Source organism: Bicyclus anynana, chromosome 5, assembly GCF_947172395.1.
Source record: "Bicyclus anynana chromosome 5, ilBicAnyn1.1, whole genome shotgun sequence".
In the NCBI taxonomy this organism is placed as follows: domain Eukaryota; kingdom Metazoa; phylum Arthropoda; class Insecta; order Lepidoptera; family Nymphalidae; genus Bicyclus; species Bicyclus anynana.
Genome location: NC_069087.1, coordinates 3,166,833 through 3,194,440, shown reverse-complemented (window position 1 = coordinate 3,194,440; position 27,608 = coordinate 3,166,833). Strand labels below are relative to the sequence as shown.

General features: G+C 36.2%; 2 protein-coding genes across 2 annotated transcripts in view; one reads left to right on the top strand and one right to left on the bottom strand.

Moving 5' to 3' along the window:
• Positions 1-1,739: 1,739 nt before the first annotated feature.
• Positions 1,740-27,608, bottom strand: part of LOC112054632 (protein white) — a 36,071-nt gene continuing 10,202 nt past the window's right edge. Inside the window, exons 2-13 of the mRNA XM_024094485.2 lie at positions 26,391-26,619; positions 23,076-23,314; positions 21,944-22,015; positions 19,757-19,936; positions 19,172-19,329; positions 18,431-18,611; positions 17,714-17,890; positions 17,163-17,294; positions 16,585-16,813; positions 4,957-5,062; positions 3,839-4,010; positions 1,740-3,237 (exon numbers count right to left, since the gene is read on the bottom strand). Coding sequence (XP_023950253.1) covers positions 3,136-3,237; positions 3,839-4,010; positions 4,957-5,062; positions 16,585-16,813; positions 17,163-17,294; positions 17,714-17,890; positions 18,431-18,611; positions 19,172-19,329; positions 19,757-19,936; positions 21,944-22,015; positions 23,076-23,314; positions 26,391-26,619 — 1,977 coding nt within the window. The 3' untranslated portion in view covers positions 1,740-3,135. The remainder of the gene's footprint in view (positions 3,238-3,838; positions 4,011-4,956; positions 5,063-16,584; positions 16,814-17,162; positions 17,295-17,713; positions 17,891-18,430; positions 18,612-19,171; positions 19,330-19,756; positions 19,937-21,943; positions 22,016-23,075; positions 23,315-26,390; positions 26,620-27,608) is intronic.
• LOC128198093 (uncharacterized) lies at positions 6,451-10,943 on the top strand. The gene is made up of 2 exons (XM_052881543.1): positions 6,451-6,911; positions 8,643-10,943. The coding sequence occupies exons 1-2, from the start codon at positions 6,622-6,624 to the stop codon at positions 9,526-9,528; spliced, it is 1,176 nt and encodes a 391-aa protein (XP_052737503.1). The 5' UTR covers positions 6,451-6,621; the 3' UTR covers positions 9,529-10,943.

Here is a 27,608-nt window from a genome sequence, read left to right as displayed (position 1 = left end):
TCCGTGTCAGCTCATTATAAAACTTCTTTAGAGAGTTAAGTTGGAGTAAGAAACAAGTTTTCATTCGGTAACCGGCCAACTTAACCAGATTGTATAATTTATAACATTCGATTTATCGATAAAAAAAATTCGGCGTCCTTATTCATGAAATTGTTGGATGGAAACAACCGGCAAGGCAAGGTTGGAAATTGGAATCAATTTTTAACTACATGACTGCAAATTTGTTAGTGGTAAGGTCTAGATTTAGGTATATACTCTGTACCTACATTTAAATCTATGGGTAGATAGTACTCGTATGCATGTTAGTATATTCGCGAGTAGTTGTATTGTTTGACATCCAAAGGAGGTGTTGAGTTGCACGTCCCTGGTCACTTAATAAGTTTCGTTTTCAAAACAGCCTATTACCTATTACAATTTTTTAAAATGTTTTCTACCACATCATACTCTTATTCATTAGTAAAAAGTATAAAAATTTGCTATTATTTTTTACTAGGAGCGCGAATTAGATACAATTATTTCAAATCGATCAATCAATTTATTTATTTGCAGATACATGCATTATATATACGTGGTCGGTTGTTTCCAAGCAGCTTGTGTGACAACTCCGTATTACCACGTATCACTACAGAATAAATTAATAGATAAAGTAGTTAAAGTGTACAATGTACATGCATAACTTTGCCAGTAAACAGAAGCAGGAGAGCCTTCGAGATGCTAATGACGATGCAGCATTAGTACTAGTTAGTGAAAACAGGCGGATACCAGACGAGATATCTAGATGTAGATAGGTACAGAGAGGACCTGTTTTTTTACTCCAAAACATTCAGTTGTAATGCAAATTATTTATTGGGGGGAAATATTGCTAGGCTGAAATTAAAAAATATCGGGTCGCGGGGGCTTTGAATCATCTGACATTTTGGATTTCTTGAAAAAGAATTTTTTTTCAAAACAAATAACTATTTCAACGTAATATTTTACTAGCCCTTGGACAAAATATTTTTCCATGATTGTTATGCTCAGATATCTAATAACTATCTCGAACAATATTCTCTTCTCGAACTGAATTCGCTAAGAAAAATGGTTAGAGAATGAAATTGTGAACCGAGTGTGAATAATTTGTGATATTCACGGCGAGCAGTGGCGTGCACAAAGTTTTTAGCTAGGACATGCAATAGGTACAAAAACGAAAATGACTTTTACTTTACAGGTTCGTAATGCGTTCTCAGGGTAGGCAGAGCGTATTTGCATCTACGAAGTGTACACCACTGATAGTGAGGTACCCAATTTTGTGTATGATCATTGATCATGAACGAAAAAATTAGCATGGGCTCATCGACCATAATAAATACGATCATGTAATAAAAGAGTGCTTAGTTAAGACGAAGTTTTTTTTTTATTTTTTATATTCTATACGAGTTAGCCCTTGACTACAATCTCACCTAATGGTGATGGTGATGATGCAATTTAAGATTGAAGCGGGCTGACTTGTAAGGAGTAGGATGAAAATCCACACCCCTTTTGGTTTCTACACGATATCGTACCGGAACGCTAAATCGCTTGGCGGTACGTTTTTACCCCGGTAGGGTGGTAACTAGTCACGGCCGGGGATCGAACCCAGGACCTCCGTCTTGTAAATCCACCGCGCATACCACTGCGCCACAAAGGCCGATAGACAAAAAAAGCGGTCATGTTATCATCCAAATGATATTATGGGAGTTTGATCAATAAAACAGCATTGGTATTGGTTTTTCAGCAACTTTATTTATAAACAACTCTGTTTTTCATACTATAGACAGACAGGTTCGACATACATTTACCAGTTTATACAAAACAATATGGACACATACTCGTAAATCACGCGTCGTCCCATGAAAAAAGTCATATTGTGATCATTTATGTGTTCCCGCCAAGAAAGTTGTATCTTTATTAACTTCATATTTAAGTTATTTAAGATGCAACGTCCTTTGATCCCACTTCACAACTTTATTAATGAACTACTACTGTTTAAGTATAATTATAAAAAATTAAATATTTCATTGCAAACTTGCTTTCTTTTACATTAAGTAATTATCTACCTACAACTATAATTTTTCATAATATTAAATGATTACCGTTAAGAGTTTAATCTTTTAATCGTTAAAGGTATCCAAAATATTCTTAATTTAATTTAAATTTCTGAAAACGCCGTCATAAACGATTCAACTTCTTTAGAAAATATCCTCGGCAAACTAATTAATACAAACTCAACACTGTATGAGCTTGAGCTAAGTGTGAAATTTTCGAGAGTAAAAATACTTATTGTTTTTAAGGTCATATTCAAAATGCTATACGAAAATCCATCGAAATTGGTTCTGTTTTGGGATTTATAATGTATATCACTATAACTTAAAAGCGAGGAGGCATGTAGCCTTCAGTGGATTATTAATTAAGCTAATATTGATGATAGCAATGAACCAAGGTCATAAGTCATTAGAGCAACCTACCACCCGACCCGTGCAGCCTGTGATGTTATGGAGGTTGACATAACTACTTGTAGTTAGCCTATCTCCAGTGGCAGTACTAAAACAAGCTTAGATATCGGCGACTTCTGCTTGCAAGGCTATTTTCCTCATTCAAGAAATAAAAGGAATTGTACGAACTAAAATTGGTAAACGCTAACGTAAGAATATGAGTTTTATTAAATTATGGCAAAAATATGAGAAATTAAAATTAGTCTTACCAGAAAGCTCTGTGACTCTGAATAATTACTAAAATACAATACAACGCTTGGATAAGTATCTTAAATATAGAGAACTATGGTTACAATCTCAGGGTGTTGTCGTGGAAATCTGCTATTGGAGCATCTTGTTGAAAGAGTGTTCGAATAGAAGAATTACATACAGAAAATAGGATATTATACTGTGTGACAAAATATTTCTCTTTCCATTTCATACTAGGCCCTGGGTAATAATAATTACGAATAATCAAACTTTGTACAACTTATAGAACAGTTTTTACAGAAATCTCTAAGAATGAAATGTGTGCTATACACATATAGGTACACGGAGGCTGGCCAGGTGCCAAGTCGCTCTAATGAGCTATAACCCTTATTCTTTATTACTCGTTGGGCAGTAAGAGGTATGTTTGTGCTTAGGTCTACTTTCCGCGTCGCGTCCTCCACAGCAGGGCGAAGTAGGCGAGCAGACGGAACCCGATGAAGAGCAGGACCATGTTCACAACGTCCATCGTGAAGTCCTTCTGTAAATGTTTCAAAATATTATATTAAAGATTAATTCAGCCGCGATAGCCCAGTGAATATGACCTATTACTTGTACTGCATATTATGTATACTGTGCTTCTGCCTCCAACTCCGGAGGACGTAGGTTCGAATCCGGTCCGCGAGTCATGCAACTCCATCTTTTCAGCTATGTGCATTTTATGAAATTAAATACCACGTGTCTCAAACGGTGAAGAAAAACATAATGAGGGAACCTGCATACCTGTGAATTTTCTTAATTCTCTACATGTTGGAAATCTGCCAATTCATATTGGGACATCCTAGTGGACGCTAAAGAGTTTGTTTGTTTGATTGAACGGGCTAATCTCAGGAAATACTGGTCCGATTTGAAAAATTCTTTTAGTGTTAGATAGCCCATTTATTGAGGAAGGCTATAGGCTATATATTATCCCCGTATTCCTACGGGAACAGGAACCACGCGGGTAAAACCGCGCGGCGTCAGCTAGTGAATTAAATATGGTTTAAAAGTATTTGGTAGTAAGTAGATATTCTGCCTACTGCATCCATGAACGTAGGTGTGATTCACACAACTGGAAAATGAATTGAAATAGGTATTCTTACCTCAGCAAAGCTAAGCGTAGTCAAGACCACCTCCCCGCTAGCGGGACAGGTGAAGTTCTCCCTGGTGCAGGCGATGCTCTCCACGCCGGACCACTGGTTGATGAGCAGCGCCTCGTTGCCGTACCGGAACCACGACAGGTACGATATCCAGCCCAGATATGGCGGCACGGAACTGGAATACCAATGAAATAGAATACAATAAGAAATGGTGGCATGTATACGGTCAGCCAGGCTGATCCATTACGCAAAAAATTAGTCGACTCTTCTATCTCCAGTTGAACTCTCTCTCTCTCTAGTCGGTCCCTCATGACTGAGGATCGTCTCGATCCGACGACCGTACTCCATCGAGTGCGATCGCTGGCCATTTGGACGGCACTGTTAAAGGCGGGCTTCTGTTTCCTTGAGAAGATCCGACCATCGGATTGGAGATCTACCTCGTGGCCGTTTGCCTCCCACATTTCCCACATCGAGGCAATGTTGGCAGCCATGGTGAAATAAATTCAGAGAAATTCTTTAGCGGATGAAATTGACAATACATTCAGTACGTTCAGGTCTTAATCACCATCGCATACCACGGTGTTCATTAAGTAGTGAGAATGTCGATGCAGTTATCCTTTATTAAATGCTATTTTATTTTTTAACGTAGTCACCTTTTAGGAGTATACATTAATGATTATAGGAGTATACATCATTTTTTAATTGTATTTTAGGAGTATACATAATTAATTTATTAATGAAGTGAGAATGAATTTTGTTGTAATGTGCTGTGACACCTGATGATGACCTAGATATTTAACGGTCGTGATACTGCTGGTCACCTATTCTCCAAATTATGATCTCCTACTCCACTAACTCCAAGTCAACCATTATATTGTATCAGCAACAAACACTATACAATGCAGTAGCCATTCCAGCTCCTGCAAGCTAAACTTCGAGTCAGTAAACACGAGGCATAAGCTTTTGCAGTAAACGAAAACATATATGTATTCCAGACGTGTCTTGCTCCGAACTGAAAAGCATTCAGCGTGTTGCAACGTTAGATCGGACTCGAAGTTTGGCGCATACAATAACATGATTGGACGGTTTATTTTAAATCAAAAGACTATAACAGATCTTACCCTGAGTTAAGGAAGAATCCTCCAAACAGCATGAACGGGATGATGATGGGCGGCCCCACTGACGCGGCCATGCTCACGCTGCTGCTCGCGCAAGATATCAGGTAACCTGGAAAATACAAAAAATATTAAATTCTACTGTTTGAGTGACAATTAAATAGATCAAACTCCACTAAGTCCTTTAGAGAGTCAAATAAAAAAGATTGAATTAATAAAGATTGAAGCTTTTCAGGCAGTTCTTTCCTATAGTTCTTTAAGAATCGACTTGAATTAACTGGCTTGGCACTTTTTTTTTTGTTTCGTGTTGAGTAAGTGCCGATGGCTCCATGTGGGACCACTACGGCGTCACCGGGGGGTTTGAGCGAGCGCAGAAGCATCGCCTGATGAGACCCGAAGGCTGAAATAAAGATAGATGGAACGACTCTCTAAGGGCGTCTCCTATGAGACTCAGACCTCGGCTTAAAGGGCCATTCGGGATGGTGTAACCGTGACCTGAGTGAATCAGTCCGGACGCCCCCGAGATCGTGAGTTAGAATACCCATGTCCGGGTGCAAGGTTTGGCACTAGCTGATCTAGATTAAACTGATCAAAAGGTGGCGCATACGACGTTAATTATCGTATTTTAGTTTAGTGGGTACACTTTTGTTTTGGAACTTTATTTTAATCCTGCAAGTTCACTGGCGTAGTTCTTGTGCCGTGGTAGTACAGTTTTGGTTTTCTTTGTCATGCTTTGAATTTTGTTGTAATCGTCGTAAATGTAGTATCTACCGCTTAGTAGCACTTTTCGACCAGAAAGTCCCTTAATATATTTTTGAATACAATATGTTTTTCCTCATTTCCATTTCGTATATGGTGTGGTAGATTATTGTAAATTTTTATTGACATAGCGTTTGGGCTGGAGCTGTTGAGTATTAATTTTAAAGAACTTTTGTTTTCGCTAACCTGTTAGGTTAACGCTATCTAATACAAAATATCTCCAATAGCCAATCGGCTGTGACTTTGGAGATCAGAGGTTTTGTGACCAGAAGTCATGATCAGATGGTATTTCAGTAGGCTAATTCACTAACTTTGACGTATGCTAGTTGACTTATACGAAATTGAGATTCTGTGTAACACATGTCATCTGGCGCTTACTGGTAGATATCACATAGTAGGTAAATTACATTTTGTTAATCGATTTTATGTTTATTTTTATAGGTTTTATAGGTTAATGATAAAGACCAAAGTAGTGAATAGGCCAGCAAGTAGAATAAATAGACTCGCACTTCTTAATTTTTTGAAATTGAACTTTAAGACCATGACATAAGAAACATTTTAGATTGAGAGTTTTATTGGCAACGTTTTGTGTAAGCCCATGTGTATGTTGCCCAGTTTGCGATAATGAACTTTAAAGCAAAGCGATAAATAACAATTTTCATTGTCAACGTATTTTATTGCTAAATGTTATTTTGTTTACGAATTAACTTTAATACTACACCGAAGTATATTTGAAAGAAAATTATCAATAAGGCCCAACGCAGACGACACACTTTTTGTGCGATCGAGTCTGCGGCGCACAAAAAGTCTGTATGGCGCGCAAAAAGTCTGTCGCGGATTTTTGACGGACTCAACGCACACGACGCACATTGTCAATCATTTTGTCGGCAGAACTGTAGTGCCGTACACGCCATGGAAGTGCAAAGATTGCGATGTATTATTTTATACTTGAAGTACAAAAAAAGAAGACGAAATAGAGAATTTTGGGTACATCCTATACTTTCGGATAGATTACTGAAAGGACAATTCCATATTAAACATTCAATTCTAAAACAATATCCAGACAAATTTTTTAAATTTTACAAAATGTCTATTACTACATTTAATGAGCTGCTATTAATTTTAAGTCCTGCTTTGACGCATTCGGACACAACAATGAGAAAATGTATTGGACCAGAAGAAAGGCTGTCTGTGACTCTCAGGTAAGTAAATAAAATACATAACCATTTTCAAATAATCATATATTTTTATCATTCATCTCACAAAATTAGATTTTTTTATCCTATTGTCATTTTAAGGTGCTCATTATTTAAACCAAAACATAATATGATTACTCTAACAAAACAATAATTATAACTTCTTATTAAAAAGTATAAAAAAAATAAAGATAAATTGTTACTTTTTTTCATGGCACCAAATTTTGAAATACTTACATATGATATTTGACCTGATTTTTAAACAATTATAATGATTTTTTGATTAAAACTAACGTGAGACTCGGTCATTATTAAACTTTGCTAAACGGGTTACTCACGTATACTGTCAGCTACTGGCCAACATGTTTCAACCTCATCCGGAGGTCTTTGAGTTAGAGTGCGAATCGGGACGAGTACGCGCGCGCGTCTCGATTTACATTCGCCCTGAAGAAGACCTCCGGATGAGGTTGAAACATGTTGGCCAGTAGCTGACATTATACGTGAGTAACCCGTTTAGCAAAGTTTAATAATAATAATGATGTCATAAAATAATTAAGTAACCCTAGGGGTTATTACCTACAAAATAAGAATAATTTTTGGATTTATTATTTTAAGTGAATCGTCACTTTAATTAAAATGAGGAGCTTAATGACTAAATCACAGTTAATATTGCTAATATAATTATTATAGCTTCGGGATATTAACAAGCAGTCTTCTTTTTTCTGAAATAATAATTTTCTTAAAATTCACAATCAGTCTTCTTTTTTGTAATAGGTATTATTATGATTTTTTAAATTCACTAGAATAGTCAAACAAAAGTTAAACTTACTAGAATCACAAATTATCACAGATATTTTCATAAACTTTATAGCTCACCACCGTCGTTGTCGCCAAGAGAAAATAGCGATTCATTTTCAGGAGACATTATTGAAACGTAATCTCTATGAACGGGTGAGGGCGTATAAGAAGAGCCGCTTGAGTATTGTACCGAGATTGGTCTTGGAACATATTCAAAATTTTCTACAATGTTACTGCAGTTAGAAGGCTCAGTGCTCGGTCTCACAGTAGTGTCATTTGAGTTGATCGGAGGATCAATTCGAATTATTGTATGTTCATGGGATACTTGTTGTGGTTGATTGCGAATAGACGCTGAACTGGTTAAGGCTTTCTTAAAATTTAAAATAGTTTGTATTAGTTCTATTCTTAATTGTAACTTTTCGTCTGAAGAAAATTGTTTGACGTAAGGCAGAAGGGACCGAAGAAAAGATTCATCTTCATCGGTATCGCCTAAGATTGTTCTGCTTTCGGATTTTTTGTTGTTGTTTCTCCTCTAAGTAGTTCTAAATACTGCTCATCGTAACAATTAGTCTTCTTCTTCGTTTGCATCTTTGGACGTTTAGAATCAATTGATTCAGTATCTGAACTGTGCACTGTGGTGACGTCTAATGATTCCGAACTTTGTTCGATTTCGATAGAAGATTCATTATTCTCTATTACTGTAAATGGCAATAAAAATAGCAGGGAATCAAAGTAAATATATTTTCTCTTCTTTTTCCTTTCGCTTCCAGAAGGAATATTTTTTTGAGCACTAAGTTCCCTTCGAAAGCAACTTCTCAAAGAGTTCCACTTCGTCTGTATTTCTTTTCCTATAAAAAAATATAATTGTCTAAGTATTTGCAAAAGGGTTTTCATTTAAGTATTCATACTTTTTTTAAATTAAATTAATATTTTTTGCAGGTATTTAGGACGAGGAATGTCGTTCGTCGAACTCGAAGAAGCTTATCTGATTGGAGCAACTACTATTCGTTCTATAGTTGAGGAAACCTGTACAGCAATTTGGGAACTATGCAAAAGTGAATGCTTTCCTGCTTTTACAGTCCAGAGATGGCAAGATATTGCGAAAAAATTCCATGATAAAACTCAATTTCCAAATTGTTTAGGGGCGGTAGATGGGAAGCACATACGTCTTAAGATGCCGCCAAACTCGGGCTCTAATTATTACAACTACAAGTCATATTTTTCTACAGTACTGATGGCCGTTGTTGATGCTAATTACTGTTTTACATTTATTGATGTTGGCGCCTATGGAAAATTCAGTGACTCTAACATTTTTAAGAACTCCACACTAGAGAAAGGAATTCTGGATGGTAAAATACCTCTACCAAATAAACAAAAACTTCCCGGTGATTTGAACGGACAACCAATGCCGTTTGTATTTGTAGGAGATGAAGCCTTTGCAATTTCATCACACGTAATGAGACCTTTTCCTGACCGCCATTTGAGCGTCCAACAGCGCATTTTTAATTACCGGTTGTCCAGAGCCCGAAGAATGGTAGAATGCGCCTTTGGAATTTTCAGCAGTAAATGGCGAATATTTCAAAAAAGTTTAGACGTAAATATGCCGTTAGCAATAAAAATAATAAAAGCAGGGTGCATTCTCCATAATTTTGTAAGAAAAAGAGACGGGATTTGTTTTGAAGAGGCGTTGTATACATGCCCTTTTGAAGATATATCTAACATAGGTGTGAGAGGGACAGATAATGGAATGGAAACGAGAAAGTATTTTGCTAATTATTTTACCTCTTCTATGGGAAGTGTTTCTTGGCAGTATAATAAAGTGTAATAAAAATATACCTACCGAATTTTGTTTTTTCATTAGACGTCATCGATGTCCAAACAGGAGCGGAATAAATATTACAGCAAACTTCATCCCACATTTTTCTTTTTAAATTTCTATCATGATATTCTGGCTTGGAAGTATCATAAATTGCTGGTCTGTTTTGTATTTCTTGTATTAGCATCGATACATCGATGTCTGGCGCCATGATGTAATACCGCGCGTACGTCGCGAGCGCAGGCTGCAGACTAAAGTGCGTGGCGTCTGCGTTAGCTCGGGTGGAAACAAGCGTTGTATTTTTTTCGCATACTTTTTGCGCGGCTCGGCGCGGCGCGGTGTGGCGCGGTCTGCCAGAATTACACGGATTATTTGTGCGCAGGACTTTTTGTGCGTCGTGTGCGTTACTGCATACGATTACATAGGTTCTATTTTCACAGACTAAAAAGTCTGTCACGGTAGTGTGTCGTCTGCGTTGGGCCTTATGATGATGATTGATGAATTTGCAATATAAATGACAACATGACCGGTAATTTATCAAACAGATAAAAACTGGAAAAAAATCTCTATCTTTGATTTTTTGTTTTTTATCAACAAATCTTCATATTATATAAATATGTACCTATCTCAAATAATTATGTATGTACCTACCTAATACAGTAAAAAAATTAGGTACTTTTGGGAAAGTAATAAACATAGACCTCGTAAAAATATATACGAAGACAATAACTTGAAAATTAAAATATAAAAATTAACAACATAAAATTATTTGTTTAATATTTTTTTTAATTGTAGGTATCAAAGTTGTTAACAGACCGCTGACATTTATTTTAATTGCATTAAAATTAATGTAAATCATAAATATTAAATATAATGTAATCTTAAATAATTAAGAATTTGATAAAAAAAAAATTAAAAAAAATGCTTATGGAAATCTTTTTACACTTCTACTGGGTCATATTTTACATAAACTTCAATACTGTATTCAAAGAAATCAAATAAATTAATAAAATAAAAAGTTATTCACAAAAGTTCTACATCACGCTAACGAAATGTTTAAGCGTCTGCGATATATATACGGCCGATTCGCTTTAACTATCGGGGAGTCCGTTTCTACACAGTGAGACAGTGACGCGGAGCGCTGTGCTAAACTCCGTACGTTCGCGCCTAGAGCGCGCTGGCGAATCCATTGATGCTTAGAGTTTGTTGGTTGCTCTAGTTCTATGTGATGTGGCAATGAGAACGATTCTCATGCATTGACCCTAGCCCATGTGTGGCAGGTGTTAGCAAGCCCGTGAGTGGCTTTTCAAGTTGTATAGCCCATGAATGGCTTAAAAGTTGTATTGGCTAGCCCTAGTGGCAGCATTGAGTACTGCAGGATCTAATTCCTCGCCCCAACTGATGTAGAAAATTTGACTCTCTTTTGTTTTTCTATTAATTTTATTCATCAATGAATTTTACCACCTTTGTTTTTATTCATTATCTTTTACAGTTATTATAGTAATACATACAATATATTTATATTTCTTATCAGATAAATGATAACTTATCAGTTCAGACAATCATTATATTATCAAATTCAGAGAGTAATTTCCTGTAGTTCTTTCAGAAACTCAAATAGTTATTACGAAACATTTTTGCTTTTTAGTTTAGTGAGTACATTTTGTGTGTTAGAAGTCTACGGTTAGTCTAAGGTTAACTTAATTTAATTGGTTAAAAAGTGCTAAAAATAACTAAAATAAAATAAGATGGAATATTTTTTATATGTAAAGACTCATTCTGTATCATTCTCTACTCTGTGAGAATGTATATTGGAGAATTTTACTTCCTTCAGAAAAAACCATAACTTGGCTATTAGGACACAATAAGTTATTAACATTGAGATAAAATACATAAATATGTAGGTACCTATATTATAAACGCTTTTATTGAAACTCAACGGAAACAAGAGTCTTTAATATATTCGGTTACTGGACTGTTTTTATCTTTATGTTACACAAAAAAATCATTCATCTAGTACGTAGTGATGATAACAGTACAAAGAGATCTTTTGAACATAATTCATACAGAAATATAAAAAAACGGTTATTTACATTTGTTATTTACGGCATGTTTTTAATTACATTTGTTTACAAAGAAATTGTAAATGAACATAGTTCTTGTAAACGATGATAATGTATGGTTTTAATACAAACGGGTGTTACAAAGGGTTACAAAGTGCGAGAAGGGCTCGCCCACCAAGGGTTCCGTATGTAGGATCATTATAAATAGTCCAGGAATTGAACTGTGCAATTTTTGTCGAGCTTTTCCCAAATTTCAGACCCCTTGTTTGGTAAGAATTTACAAATACTTTAAGATTTAGTCTTGTGGTCTATACCTAAGTACGCTACTTGCCGAATTTAAATTAATAGATCGATATTATTTATCACACAATAAGGTTTTCTTATTGTGTGATAAATAATATTTTAATAATATTCTCTAATGTTCAAGTACTGGCTGTATAGCTAGATTTTATGGATATGTGTTAAAGATAACCAGTCCTCTCCCCGGATTAATTACAATTTCATAGTTCTACATCAACAGGACGTATCCTAAGAGTTTTCCCCTGAGAGTGTCGAAATATGCGTGTCTTGCTGAATAAACGGCAGTATCTTTTTCTACGTACACTTAGAAGTTTAATTTTTTCACTAGTTCATTGGACTATAGAGTTGAGTACACGGTTATCAACTAAGACATACAGATGGACAACAAAGTGGTCTTATAAGGGTTCCATTTTTTCTTCTTTTGAAAACCAGTACGGAACCCTAAAAACACCCAATTATATTTCAAAAGTGTTTGTAAAATAAGCCTACTTGATTTATGGGTAGGTAAATGAATTTTTAATTAACACTTATTGATATTTTAGTTAGTGGTAGGAGATATCGATTATAACTTATACTTAGGTATACCTAGTAGGTAGGTAAGTAAATTAAATAACTATAATATTATGCATATATTAAGGAAGTGCTTTATGTTGTAACGTTATGCAACAATAATAATAGATAGGTACCTAATGTACGGCGCCGTTAAATAACTTCCTTTATCTATACATAAATAAATAAGTGTACATGCACTTATAAAAGATTAGAAACTAAACATTAATTAAAAACTCTATGCCCTTCTTAGACTTAGGTACTCTTCGTTTATAAAGCTCCAGAAATTCCATTCCTCTATTTTACTAGAATGTAAAATGGAGGTATAGGATAAGATGGATGCATGACGGTTCATGCTAATTTTTAAATCTCATGTTCAAGTCTGCCTGAACGTAAATCTGGGCAGCTCGGAGGAACACACTCATATGTATAGTTGTTCTATTGAAGTACCTAGTAGTAAAACTGTTGTTATATACTGTGAGCTCTGGCGTACCGTCGTCACGCATATTTCTGTGTGTTCATGTCAGTATACAGGCACACGGTCTAGAAACTAACACGAGCAAAACTAAAATGATTACTAACTTAATAGTAGGTATATACATAACCATCAACGGATAGAAACTCGAATACGTAGAAAAATATGCGTAGGTATCTGTGATAATATCGCCAAATAACCAAATGCCCAAAGAAATAGACAAAAGAATTGCGACAGGGTGGATAAAGGTTTTGATAAAGAAAAGTAAGGAAAGGAAGTCAAGGATGGAATGGGAATGAAGGTCAAGAAAAATACGTTTGATACCTGGAGTTTAACGAAACATCTCATGGACAAATAAGCAAGATATCAGAGAAACATGGAAAGAAGCATGCTAAGTTTAAAACTAATGGACAAAGTTAGAAGTACAGTCATCAGGCGCAACTCTAAACTAACAAACATACAGACACGTAAATGGAGGTGGACAAGACATACGCTCCGCTGCAAAAGGAAAAGTGGAGTAAACAGGTGACAGTTTCGTATGTGATGGGATGGGATCCAAAGAAAAGTTATCTAAAATAGGCATAAAGTAGTAACTAAAAACCAATTAGGAAATCACGGGCGTCCGCCAGTACGTACCTTTATAATAGTGAGTTATGGACGTAAGAAAATTAATGGCTTTAGTATCGCCATTGACATTAAAATGATTGCATAAGATTGCGCCACAGTTGGACATAATAAATATAATAATATGCACTAACTGCGTTCAAAATACCATATCCGTGAGTTAATTGCTGAGCTGTCTGCGGCAGTAAACATACGCTTCCTCTAACGGTTTCAGAATAAGTTTTGAAATGGAAAAGGCATTCATTGAATAGGTAGGTTTGCGGATTTCCATGTTGTATTAAAAGCGCCAAAAAAATTATATGGAAATCTTTACGTAAGGATCGTTTATCTGAAGGAGACAATTGATAAGTACAAATAGATAGAGGCCTACCAAAGTTGTCTTCACAAAAAAATATTTTATATATTAATGTCGTCCTGTAGGTATCTCTCCGTGTTATTTAATGTTATAAAATAAAATACATCTACTATCATTATTATAATATTTAAGTAAATTTAATAAGTAGCATGAGAGTTAGAGTTAGAAAAAATTTGTAACTTTATGGGGCGTTACAACGAATTATGAACGCCTAAGTGAACGTAGGCATGATATAAAATGTTATATGGCAACCAAAATGTGTTTTTTTATTTATAAACAAAAACTATCATAGTTACTCGACCAGGTACATCATAAATTCAAGCAGTTGGTCACCTGTTTGTGGGTTAAAGGAAGTGAGGAATCTTCAATTCATATATGCGAGATAAGACTCTAGGCTCCAATAATCTTACTTCAAATATTCCAATCCTTAGACTTAGCAGATCCTAACTCTAAGATAATGATCTATAACCAAAGAGTACTCTGCCATGTATGTTAATAGATGATGATGAAGTAAATTCATCAGTCCAGAACAGGTACCATACAATGTAACCAAGCTATAATGCAACATACAAGACGTGATACAGTTACCAATTGACCCAGATCTAAATCCGCACACACATCACTCATTAATACCTACACACAAGACTATGTACCTATATTGGTTTACAAGGCTCATTTTCATCGGACATTCCATTGTAACCGATATAGTCTGTAGCAAAACAATTTCCCACAAACCGCGGTCCATTTGATACCACGTGTTTAAGTTACTATGACCCTATTTAGCTAAGAATTTCGTAATAAATTACGTAGGCTTGAAAGCCCTTCGGCTTAAAAATATTTCGGCCATTTAGATGTTTATTACTTTGCATATCAACATTCTAATTTTATATATCGTTAAAAGGTCGTTATGGAAGTTTTTTAACAAAAACTTGATTTGTAGTAGGTGTACGGTGGTGCCTATTTGAATCGGTGAATGGCAGTCGGCTTTTTAAATGAGGTTATAATTATATTCAATCTGTGGTTTTGAGGATGAGCCTCCGTATTTTTTAATAAATTTGTATTATTAACCGACTTCAAAAAACTAGGAGGTTCTCAATTCGACTGTATGTTTTTTTTTAAATTCTCCTTATGATAATTTTAAAATGATGCAAATCCATTTATCCATGACACAAAATCAAGGTCCGGAAGTGTCTCCGAATCCAAACCAAAAAATGATTTTCTTCTGAAATCATATAAAAATGCGTGTGGATTTGTTACCAGAATTTCGAAATTAGAACAGAACTGATCGGAATGATCACGAAAATCACGTAAGTGATAGAATAGGTTAGTTTCGTTAATCATCATTCATCTTCATCATCATTATCATCCCATATTCGGCTCACCGCTGAGCTCGAGTCTCCTCTCAGAATGAGAGGTGTTAAGCCAACAGTTCACCACGCTGGCCCAATGCGGATTTGATTCCGGACTTCACACACGCAGAAAATTTTCTGGGATTTAGATTTTTTCACGATGTTATCCTTCACCGTTTGAGAAACGTAATATTTAATATCTTAAAATGCACACAACTGAAAAGTTGAAGGTGCAGGCCCGGACCGGATTCGAACCCACAGTCTCCTGAATCGGAGGCAGAGATGGCTCTAAAGATAGTTTCGTTAAAGAACGTTTATTCAATTTTACACACAAACACGCTGTCTGTCTGTACAGCTTTCCACTACATCCGAAACCAAACATGCTTCCAAAAATCCAAAAGTAGACGAACTATACGAATTCTAAGGTTTGTTAATACCTGAGAATCATCGATTTATAGTACTAGCTAGTAACGTATTAAATACAAGATAATATTATGATTTACGAGTTTGTTTTACATTATCTGTTCTCAACATAATTCAAACAGTTCAATAAATTGAATATATCAATAAAAGATCAGCACGAGCGGAACACGTTATGTTATGTGATTATGATTGGTGAGGAAGGCAGTTACGATCAATAACTCAAATATAACTTCATTAAAATAGAGATTAACTTCTATATTACTACATGATGAATTATTAAATATTAGCAATATTTTATTGATAGTAAAACCTGTAGGCCTTTAAAAAGTAGGCAAGCTTTTAAAAATAATTAATTAGCTATAAATAAATGTAGGTACTCGTATAATATCTAAGATAAGATTGTTTATGCGAACTTGATCTAATTTATTCAAACTAAATTAGTTTTGTTTTGGTGATAGGCTGGTGAGAGGCTTCGGCCGTGGGTAGTACCTACTCTACCGGCAAAGACTTATCGCCAAGCGATTTAGCGTTCCGGTACGATGTCGTGTAGAAACCGAAAGGAGTGTGGATTTTCATCCTCCTCCTAACAAGTTAGCCCGCTTCCATCTTAGACTGCATCATCACTTACCATCAGGTGAGATTGTATTGTATTCAAGAGCTTGTCAAGAATAAAAAAAAAGTGACTCATTTTACTAAAATCAAAGTAGACGTTTCAGTAAAAAATACATATTATTCAGCTCATTAGTAGTCATTAATAGTCTCTCTAATCTGTTTTTAGGAAATCCAGGATAAAAGGTAGTTTTTCATTAACTTCTATAGATCTTCTGATAACAAAGAATAGACAACTATCAAAGAGGTATAATATACAAAGAAAACAATTATAGAAATCAAGAGCAAATACAAACATGAAAACCAAAACAAACTTACCAAACGAAGTAGCAACGTTGGTAATAAGAGCAGCCAAGCCCGAAGCGATGAAGAATCTCTCTGGGGCGGGGTTGAGGCCTATCATGTAGTAGGCGATGGTGGTGAAGACCAGAGGGATAGTCGCGAACACCGGCGCCTCGGCGAGCGTCTTCGAGAGGAAATACACGTCAGCTCGGTACATCCCTGAATGGTGCTCGCGAATGAATATTGGCAGCTCTGAACAGAATACCTATAGAGAAACAAATACCGAATGACCAGAGTAAGTTAAATAGAATATTGAATATAAGATGAATGCTAATTTTACGAAATGATCAACATGAAAAATTAAAATAGAGAAAGTTCGTTCTGATGCTAAAATTATAGCTAATGATCGACTTTCTGCCAGTGAAAGACTATTAAAATCAGTCCAGTGGTTTCAGATATAACAGAACAGATAGAGAACCATAACTAAAAATTATTTTTTTACTGAACTACTTTATGCTTTTATTGAAATGTTATTAAGTAATTTATAATTACAAACATTTACTTAGATATTCTATTTATTTAAATGCATAGATGAAAACGATGATAAAGCTTACGTTGATAACTGCGAAGATGTTCTGGAACGTCATATTTGTAAGGAACATGAAGATTGCTCCGTTTATGTTCATCACGCCGTCTTGATCCAAATGTTGTCCAAAGTAAATCACCCCGATAAGAATAGATACCATCTGGAATGAATATTACGTAAGAATTAACAACATGGCAAAATAGATAAATAAAACTTTGTTAAAGTAATTTACTGAAAAAACTATGTAAATAACTAGCGGTTTTCGTGAGATTAAATTTTTCACAAATCCCACTGAACCCATGGATTTTCTGGGATAAAAAGTAACCTAATATGACCTAGTCCTCCATGTTCCGTGGATTACTGAACCAAACTCATCTAAATCGATTTAGCGGCTTAGCCGTAAAAAGGTCAGATGGAAAGAGAGACTATTTTCGCATGACTTTTAATTAGTATGGATTAAACAAAACTTATACCATGATAAACAGTATAAGAAAAGAAAAGATAATTTTGAAATAGAGTATAAAGAAAAAGAAGAGTATGTATAAATAGCAATAAGATTGTTATTGAAATGTTACTCACAATAGTTTGCAAAAACCGGACTTTAATTAGCATAGGCTCTTTCGTAACAGAAAGCCAAGATCTCCACAGAACAGCTCGGAACTGGGCACACCACGAGGCTTTGTATGGGGAGCGACTGGCCCGTATCGCCACCGCATTCGACCAGGCGGAGTCTGCCCAGCCGGTGGCAATTTTCCGCTGAAATAGGAAACCATTTTTAAAATTGTTAAGATATTAGTTATAATTTATAAGTAGTTTAATTTCGCCGTGGCTTGTTGCCTCGACCGGTGATGGGCTGACTCATTTGCGCAAACGATCAGCTTGTCTGTCTAACGCAGAGATGCAGTCAGTAAACTTAGCTATGAAATATATTATGTAAAGTACAAGACTGCAGGGAATGAAACAATATTTAAAATTATTCACTCTAGACTTTGTGTTATAATTACTAATTTATGCAAGCTCTTGACTGCAATCATGCCTGATCGTATATCGATCTATCTAGCTATCGATCCATAATGCAACATCATCCAACCAAGAAGATGCCTAATTAACTCTTGACTGGAAGATGCCCTTATGCCCTAGATGGTATGGGTGTAACATAACTTTAAATGACTTTGTAATCTACCTTCCCAACTATCTTTTGTTATATTTCAATTAAGGATATGGTACACATTTTTGTAATGTATAGTGATTTGTATAGTTTTAATGAAATATGTAAATAAATGTGAGAACATTTACCTCATGATACAAAGCATTTTCAGCCTCGGCAGCTATCTTGCAACCTAGCTCTGATTTGGCGAACGCAGTGCAGACAGTATCGATCGTATGTCGCGTAGTTTCTTCCCGACCGGGCACACCGGCCAGGAGTTGGATGTAGTGGTCTGCTGGATTGTAATTCGCAGGACATGCTGCTCCGAGTCTAAACAAAACAATATCAGTATTTACTGGGTCTGACCAGGGTCTGTAGCCACGTGACATTTCGATTCTCTTTCTACAAATGCTAAATGCTTCGAAAACTAAATAAAATGTTTGAGGATGACAGATTCGATCGATAGCTTCGAGAGCTAATGTCATTTCCATACATTAATTAATTTTCGAAGCGTTTACTATTGTAGAAAGATAATCGACGATGCCATATACAGGCTACAGCTGCCGGCCTCCCTCCTTAGAGGAGAGGAGATATTGATATTAATTGAATTATCTCGTAACTCTAATGTGGGTTGGCAAGATTACGGTGGTAATTTTTAACTGTTTAACAATCATTAATAAATCTTAATGTCAATGACCAGGCACGAGGGTTAACGTGCTCTCGAAGATTGGGGTGTACCTAACTCCACCAACTCCCTAACCTAAGTCAACTGGAAAAAAAAGCCAAGTCTGAAAGTGTTCTTTTAGAGTATAACAATTTTTAATTATTCATTGGTATTAACATATCTCTGTACGTTAGGAATACAATTTTATTGCATAAATTCTACTTACTCTCTAAAGAATTCCGTAGCCTGGTCTGGTGATCCGAGGAAGGCGACCCGCCCGTCGGCCATTATTAGCAGCTTGTCAAACATAGCATACAGCTCGGACGAAGGCTGGTGTATCGTGCAAACCACCGTTTTACCTTTCTTAGCTAAGCCACTAAGTACCTGGTGAAAAAATCGTGATCATTTTATGTTTTATTTCATGAAGGCTCCAGATTCCACAGACTCCACGCAGACAAAAAGCCCTTAAGCTTTTTGAATTCTGCGTTATTTAATAGGTATATAGACGTCATTAGCGACACAGTCGTTGCATGCAGTCTGTCTGAATGCAGAAAGCAGATTTTAGAACACCTCAACACTTTCTGTCGACGCAAGTCCTTAGAGAAATGTCATAATTTTACAAAAAACCGCAAATTGCCAATTATTTTTTAAGACCCACAACCAGCTTTTAAGCGAACCTATACAATGGAAATGTTTATTATGTTTGTTTAGTAATAGTATGGTCAATTCTATTTAAATCGAGCTTTTAGAGTTTTAGAGTTTGTAGGTGTTTGCCATTGTATGCTTATAATTTCCTCCTAAAATTACTCACCTGGATGACATTCTGTGCCATGAATGAGTCCAAGCCAGAGGTGGGTTCGTCGCAGAACATCAGCGGAGGGTCTGTAAGGACCTCGCTCGCAAAGGATAGCCTCTTCATCTCCCCCCCAGAAATGCCCTTCAAACGTCCGGGGATCCCGATCACTGTGTTTTGACATTTTGATAATGCCAGCTAAAAAGACAATTAATGATATTAACAGCTTGTATCAAAGTGATTTTTAACTCTCGACTATTTTTTCAGATTGTATAATTAGTGCCGGTATTATAATAGGACCTCAGCGGCGTTACCAGGGGTTTTATGTTTATTGCATTTCATATACAGAACAGTTTATTGCGCATTATCGTATCGCAATAAGTTTGAAAGTTTTTTTTGAATTGAATATTTCTCATATCTTTTCAATATGACCAATATTTCCATTTCCCTCCAACTAGTCGGGAAAGGCTGTAGGAGCGGGTACGACAATAGACCAACGGGGCGGAGATCGAACCACCACCCCTTAGTGATGAGTCCGACAGCTTTTACCGTTGAACTATTGAAGTTTAGTCTTGGTCGATAGGATTATACGAGCCAAACCCTATCACCAAACTATCAGACTTAATTTAATTAGTAATAATTTTTAGCGCGATATTAATACCCAGAACCCAACCTAGATCTATAGAATGAAGTCTATAGCTTTCTCTCTTTTTTATCTGGGTTGGGACCTTGTTAATAATATTATATATTCAGTGAGTCAAAGTTAACTAAGCTGCTAAATGAGCTCCAATTTTTTTTAATCCTCCACTATCGACGGCGAGTGTATTATAGTTATTTGAAACAGGATTAAAGGCCTGAAACCGGAGTAGCAAGACGGCCTAATCCGATTGTGTGGTCTGACAGACTGTCCACAATGAAATAGAGCATGCTAGACGCATTATTTTATATTGTGACTACGTGGCTACCACAATCAGGCTGACTTAGAGACGGATATCTTCCCTTTTGTAAGACTAATTTTTAACTGAACTCTCCATGTGTCACAGGAATGAGATATCGACACATATATTCATTCTCTGTTATTTAAAAAAAAAGAAAACTGAACAAAAATTTAAGAATTAAAGTCAACATCTTAAGATATTTAAATAAACGCCAGAAAATAATATTTAGAAAAAAACTTTGCTTAAAGTAAAGGATTCCAATATGTCCTATTGTTGTCATGTTTTTGAAGTTTGTAAAAGACAAACTGTGTCATCTGTTAAAGAATAGGTACAGTAGTCAATTTACTTTACGTACGTTTAAATACGTCAATTAATTCGTCGTCGTCGTCATCAACCCATATTCGGCTCACTGCTGAGCTCGAGTCTCCTCTCAGAATGAGAGGGGTTAGGCCAATAGTCCACCACGCTGGCCCAATGCGGATTGGCAGACTTCACACACGCAGAGAATGAAGATAATTCTCTGGTATGCAGGTTTCCTCACGATGTTTTTCCTTCACCGATTGAGACACGTGATATTTAATTTCTTGCACACAACTGAAAAGTTGGAGGTGCATGCCCCGGACAGGATTCGAACCCACACCCTCCGGAATCGGAGGCAGAGGTCATATCCACTGGTCAATAATTACGTTACGTTTATACGTCAAATAATTATCCACTAATTAATATATAGGTCGTAAATCAAAATTTATGCACCGCAAATCAGAGTGCATTAATTTTAAAATACGATCTGTGCAAAAATTAATCATACGTCTACCAAGTGATTATACGTTATACATAATTAGTTGTGCATATGCATAAGATAATCAAGAATTAATTATTGTTATTATTTTGATACTGTAAGAACTTGTGAATTTGTTTAATTTGTACTAAAATTTTCAAGTTATAATTAAGAATAGTCATGAATTAAAGATAATGTGTCATTGTCTATCATCATAATTATAGCCTCTTTTAACACAACCTACTATACACAGGGCCAGGCCTATAAGCTCCATATTTCCTCTGCTATATAGATACTCGGAGGAGAGGAGATATAATGGAACTTAGATCAACCACCAAATGGTCCAAATTTTAAAATTTGAATTCGCGCGCGCCGCATTTTCTTTTTTCGTGGCATGTCATTATGGAGTATATATCACATAAGAACTTTAGAACAAAAAGTATTCGACCACATGTTTTTCTTATCCTAATATATAAGTTGATAACTTACTTCAGATATAACTTCCTGTACCCGTCGCATCCGCTGAGCATATGGGATGTGGCGATCCATGCGCACTAAAGCCTGTAACAAAATGCTGACTCAGTATATTGTAAATAACATATTTAAAAAAATATGTAGGTACTTTTTGGAATAAAACATTTGTTTACGGATACTTTTTACAGTGTTTAGGATATTTTTTTACTAAAGTCGGCGCGATACTTTGTGGTAGAAATAAGCAGGGTAAGAACGTACAAATTTTATCTCCTAGGTGAATTCGTGATGACTAGAACTAGACAGGGCACTATTATTTCTGACTGGGTTGTGGTAGCTTATGATCGTTCCCGTGGCTTTGTCATCAAGCGACGAGTCGAAACACCGTGAGGTTTTACTCTATTGAAGTCCAACGTAACCTTCTTGCCTCCCCATAGTGAGTAAGTAACAATGATGATTTCCCCTAGTTAAAAAAAGGCTGTCTACTATTGCATATGTGATGTGAACGCCACTAGAAACAAGCATGACTACTCGAGTTACATCACATCACACTTTAATATTATAAAGTTTGTGTGTGTAAGTATGTTTGTTCCACTTTTACGCTGTGGCTACAGAAACGATTTGGCAGAAATTTGAAAAGGAAATAGATTTTGCTCTGGATTAACATATAGGCTACTTTTCATCCCGTAAAAATCTATAGTTCCCTCGGGATTTGTGAAAAACTGAATTTTACGCGGGCGTCTGCTGGTACTTTATAAAATTACCGGAATGTGTAGTACTATCACCACTATAAAAGTAATAGGGACACGATTACGTAATAATTTAAGGCAGCTGGGGTTCTGTGGCAGTTCGCTCGCAGGCAAGATGCAAAAAGCGGTCTTGCTGGAATCGGCTAGGATAGTCCGCCGATTTCTCCACCTGTCGCCCTGACCCCCGGCCGTTTGGTCTCCCTGCCGGGGTGAATCCTCCGCCCGGTGCATATATGTATTTATGTAGCGTATATTTATGTTTATTTATTTTGCGTATCTAAGGAAATTTATGTATTTTCCTTTTGGCCTTGTATATATATTTATTTTGTACCGGGCGTGAGAGTAGAATGCATATATAATAATAATAATAATTTATTTGCCAAATTGCGGGTTACAATTACCTGAAAAACCAAATGTTCCCGCACAGTGAGTGTACCAATGAACAGATCCTGCTGCTGCACATACGCTGACAGTGCTGCCATCATCTCCGGCGTGGCGGGCTGACCGTTCAGTGCTCTGGTGCCACATGACACGACTCCACTCGGCGTCCGGAAGGTCAGCGTGTTAAGGAGGGTGGTCTTCCCTGCGCCGGAGGACCCCATCAACGCTAGAAGCTCTCCAGGGTATGCTGCTCCGTTTACTGCAAATTATATTTACTTACTTTTTGGAAGTCGGTTAATCAGAAATGGGTGAAGTAGGGATAGAAAGTTTGTACGGAAAGTCCTTAAACTTGCAAAATAGAATGTGAAATAGGGGTTGAAAGTTGACATCGATTTTTACGCGGACGAAGTCGCGGGCGTCCGCTAGTGGTATTATACTATTTTTCTGCGTACTATATATTGTTGAAGAAATATATAGTACCTACGCAAACATACCATATTTTCAACACTCAATAAGATAAAAAAGTTCGGATAGGCTATTGCATTTGTCAGAAATAAAGTTTTTATAAGTTGTTCATAAAATTTTGTTTGTTAGATACAAACAAAATTTAAGTTGTTCATAAAATTTTGTTTGTTAGATACAAACAAAATTTTATGAACAACTTATAAAAACTTTATTTCTGACAAATGCAATAGCCTATCCGAACTTTTTTATCTTATTTATTAAGTTCCAAAAAGGTTCCAAACATAAAACGAACAAATTAAAAAAAATAACTTATAGTTTTCAATATTTAAATGTGAAAAGCATACCTATGCCAAATAATTATTGTTTTTTTTTTAAATAAATTTGCTTATTACATAAAATACTATAATTTATTTTAACGTACCATAATTTTTATAGCTGAATCTGAAAAATACTTTATTTTTCTGAAAAAATGTTTGAGGCTTATGATCTAATGATTTCGACTGGTGACAAAAGCGCTGCTTTTTTGCGTAAAGCTGGCGGTCCTACGCGGAAATGTAGCCATGTTTCTTTTCCACGTGTTCATGATTATGGTTATTAGGATAAGTTAGCTTAAGTTTTCTATTGTATTCTTTCTGATTTGATGCACTGCATAAAGTGCTTCGCTACGTATCGTTATATCGAGCTTACAAAATAATGGATTCTACTCCGTTTTAAGAAAATCCCCCCCGTGCCTCGGATAGTCCGAATGAAATATTCAACGTAGCTTAAGTTCTATATGTTTTGTGGAATCAATGTACAGATGTTCACTGGTTTAATTATGTATTCTAAATTTAAAACAATACTACTTTGTGCCCACATTATGATCATCACAGACTCAATAATCACCTTCGATCAATGATTATCATTACCAACCTAAGCGCATTGGAACAGTATGTCGTTGGTCTCAGCTCCGACATTAGTTTGTAGTATAATGAGTTTAAATGAATATGTGCACATTTTTTGATTATTATATGCGCATTAACGATCTTCCGTAAGTACTCTGTGACATTTTTGTATGTAAAAATGTTTTCATTAACCTGTTATTTAATTAATGTTATTAGCATTCAAAAGGCCCACTAGAATCTAGTTTTTGATTTTGAACAGGCTGAGTACACCCTGCTCTATAAACTGTTAAGTATTTAAAATTAAAATATATGTAAAATTATCAAATGAAAATAATATTAATTTTTAATTAACCTAAGAATTTTATAGAGTTCTGGTTGATATAAACTTTAAAATAAATTGCGTTACAAAATGATTGTATATTGTTCTCGGATTACGAGTTCCCTAACAGGTTTTTGAAAATATTTACATTACAATTACTTCTTGATGACAAGCGGACACGATACTCTGCAGGCTTATTCACTACTAGGGCCGTCCTTTGAGCTCTTTTATCCAGCCCTTACAGCAGTATCGCTGTAAAAATGGAGTAATTTCTTCCGTTTTTCCAACATTATCCTAAACTGCTCTGCTCCTAATGATCGTAGCGTGATGAAAAGTATACTATAACCTGCCCAGGAGTATGAAGAATAATTGTACCAAGTTTCGTTAAAATCCGTCGAGTAGTTTTTACTTCTATTACGAACATACAGACAGACAGACCAACTAATATTTTTCATTGTACACCAATTACAACAAAGTTGTTTCTTTTTTATTCGTGCTCTATACGTAACGTCATCGTTATCATCATTATCGGCCAATGGACGTCCACTGCTGGACATAGGCCTTTTGCATGGACTTCCAAACAAAACGGTCTCGAGCCGCCAGCATCCAGCGGCTCCCTGTAACCTTTGATATCTTAAGACATAGGTAAGGTACACAGTTTTATTCATTGCATTCTACTGTATTATTATTTAGATTTATTAATCAATTTGATCATTATTATTATTATGTGTTTACATGTATACAGATGAAGAGATTGACTCACATACCTACGCATATTATATAACGGAACTTTAAAAGCATCTTGTTTTACAACGGTACCCTAAAATAAATTCCTTTCACATCCTCCTCTTATTATTTAATGAAAACGGTGATTGTAAAAGTGCTTGGACGTAAGCTTTTGGTTTCAAATACAAATAAATATTTTATTACGTCTTGACTCGGTCAAATGAATCTACTCGTACCCACCTACATTCCCAAGTTTTGTTAATTGTTTCGCCTAATCTATACTAATTTCGTAGAGCTAATGTTCATAAAAGCTAATTTAGGGAAAGCGTCTCTATTAAACGATTTTTAAAAAATCTTCCAATAGTAGAATGCTACGTTATCGAATACAATACCATAGGCTCTAATTCATTCTCGAGTTTGTTGTGAGCTCTTCTCGGAGCAAGGCGCGTTTGGAACCCTCGTAACTTTAATTTTAAATTTTCGACTATTATTAGATTAAATTAAATTATAACATAATCTTGATCATTCAAAAGTGCTTGTAAACTAAGCCTAATTGAAATAAATGAATTTTGAATTTTGAATTTTTTGAATTTCTCATCTTAAAGATATCCTATGGACTTCAGAAGAGAGTAAATAGGCATATATATACTTCTTCAATTCCAGAGGCATCTTCTAGGCAAGCGCGTTCCTGCACCATAGCGTGATTGCAGCTAAACGCTTGCTTATAGCAATGCTATATGTATAAAAGCTATATAAAAGCAATGCAAAGCTATGCGTATATGAAACGACGAAACAAAACGCTTTCGTCGTTCTAGGGATGTCAATGATATAGGGATGGAAACCTACCCGGTTTCTTGCAAATTATATTTGTAACGTCTTGTTTAAGTCGAGCTATCAATTTTTGATAAGCCTTAATTGGAGATTGATAAATAAAGACTTACTGCTCTTAAGTAACTGCTTCCTCTGCTGGAACATGCGGTCGGAGGAACTCCTCCAGAAGTGCCAGAACTTTCTATTTCGAGACCTATCTTCTGTGGCGAAGGCATTAACATCTGCCCACGTGTAGGTGACCTTCTCCACGCCGCCGATGGCTCCATAGCCGCGGGAGGGGGGGATGGCTAGGGTTACCTCCCCACCACTGGTGCGGGGACTTTGGCTGTGTGTGCTGCCCTGAAATGAAACAAATATCTTAGCATTCCATGGATTCACCGTGCGAGTGCCAGGTCCATCGTGTAAAACCCCGAGCAAAGTCCGAGACTTATAACCACGGTTGTAATTTATAGGGCTACGTTATTATAGCATGCTATAGCTTGGCAAATTCGTTCGTAACACTCCCGATGCTCCGCGTGAGCCGGGGGGGTAGCGATGCTCCGCGCGCACGGCCTCAAACCCACGCAGTCCTTTCCCCCCGCATATCATGGAAGTGTCATCAAAGAACTTGCCAAGCTATAAGAGACGTGATAGCCTAGTTGATATGACCTCTGCCTTCGATTAGGAGGTTGTAAGTTCGAATCCGAGGAATGCGCTTCCAACTTTTCAGTGATGCGCATTTTAAGAAATTAAAAATATCTCAATCCTATGAGGAAACCTGCACACTTGAGAAATTTCTTAATTCTAGAGAGGGAAGTCTGCCAATCCGCATTAGGCCAGCTTGGTGGACTAAGGCGTAACCCTTCTCATTCTGAGAGGAGACTCGTGCTCAATAGTGAGCCGAATATTATGAGTTGATAATGATAATGATGTTGTTCATAATGATGGAAATCTCCTCGTCTCCGTTGGTGTTGTTCCCCCTACCTAGCCAAACTTAGTAAGATCCTACTTACAAAGCTTCAATGGCAGCTCTAAGTTAGAAAGTTAAAAATGTTTCGAACCCGTCTTTAAATCAAGCCGCCAATCCTGATCTTTTTTTTATTTAATTTTTTTTGTTCTATCCAAGTTAGCCCTTGACTACAATCTCACCTGATGGTAAGTGATGCAATCTAAGATGGAAGCGTGTTAACTTATTAGGAAAAAGATAAAAAATCCTCACCCCTTTCGGTTTCTACACGACAACGTATCGGAACGCCTTTATCGTGAGGGTGGTAACTAGCCACGGCCGAAGCCTCCCACCAGTCAGACCTGGACAAATTAAGAAAACCTCAATCGGCCCAGCCGGGGAT

Excerpts from the sequence above, each read along its gene's own strand:
- LOC128198093 (XM_052881543.1), top strand. The coding sequence starts at position 6,622 with ATGGAAGTGCAAAGATTGCGATGTATTATTTTATACTTGAAGTACAAA. Across the intron at positions 6,912-8,642 it reads AGGCTGTCTGTGACTCTCAG|GTATTTAGGACGAGGAATGT; the intron begins GTAAGTAAATAA and ends TATTTTTTGCAG.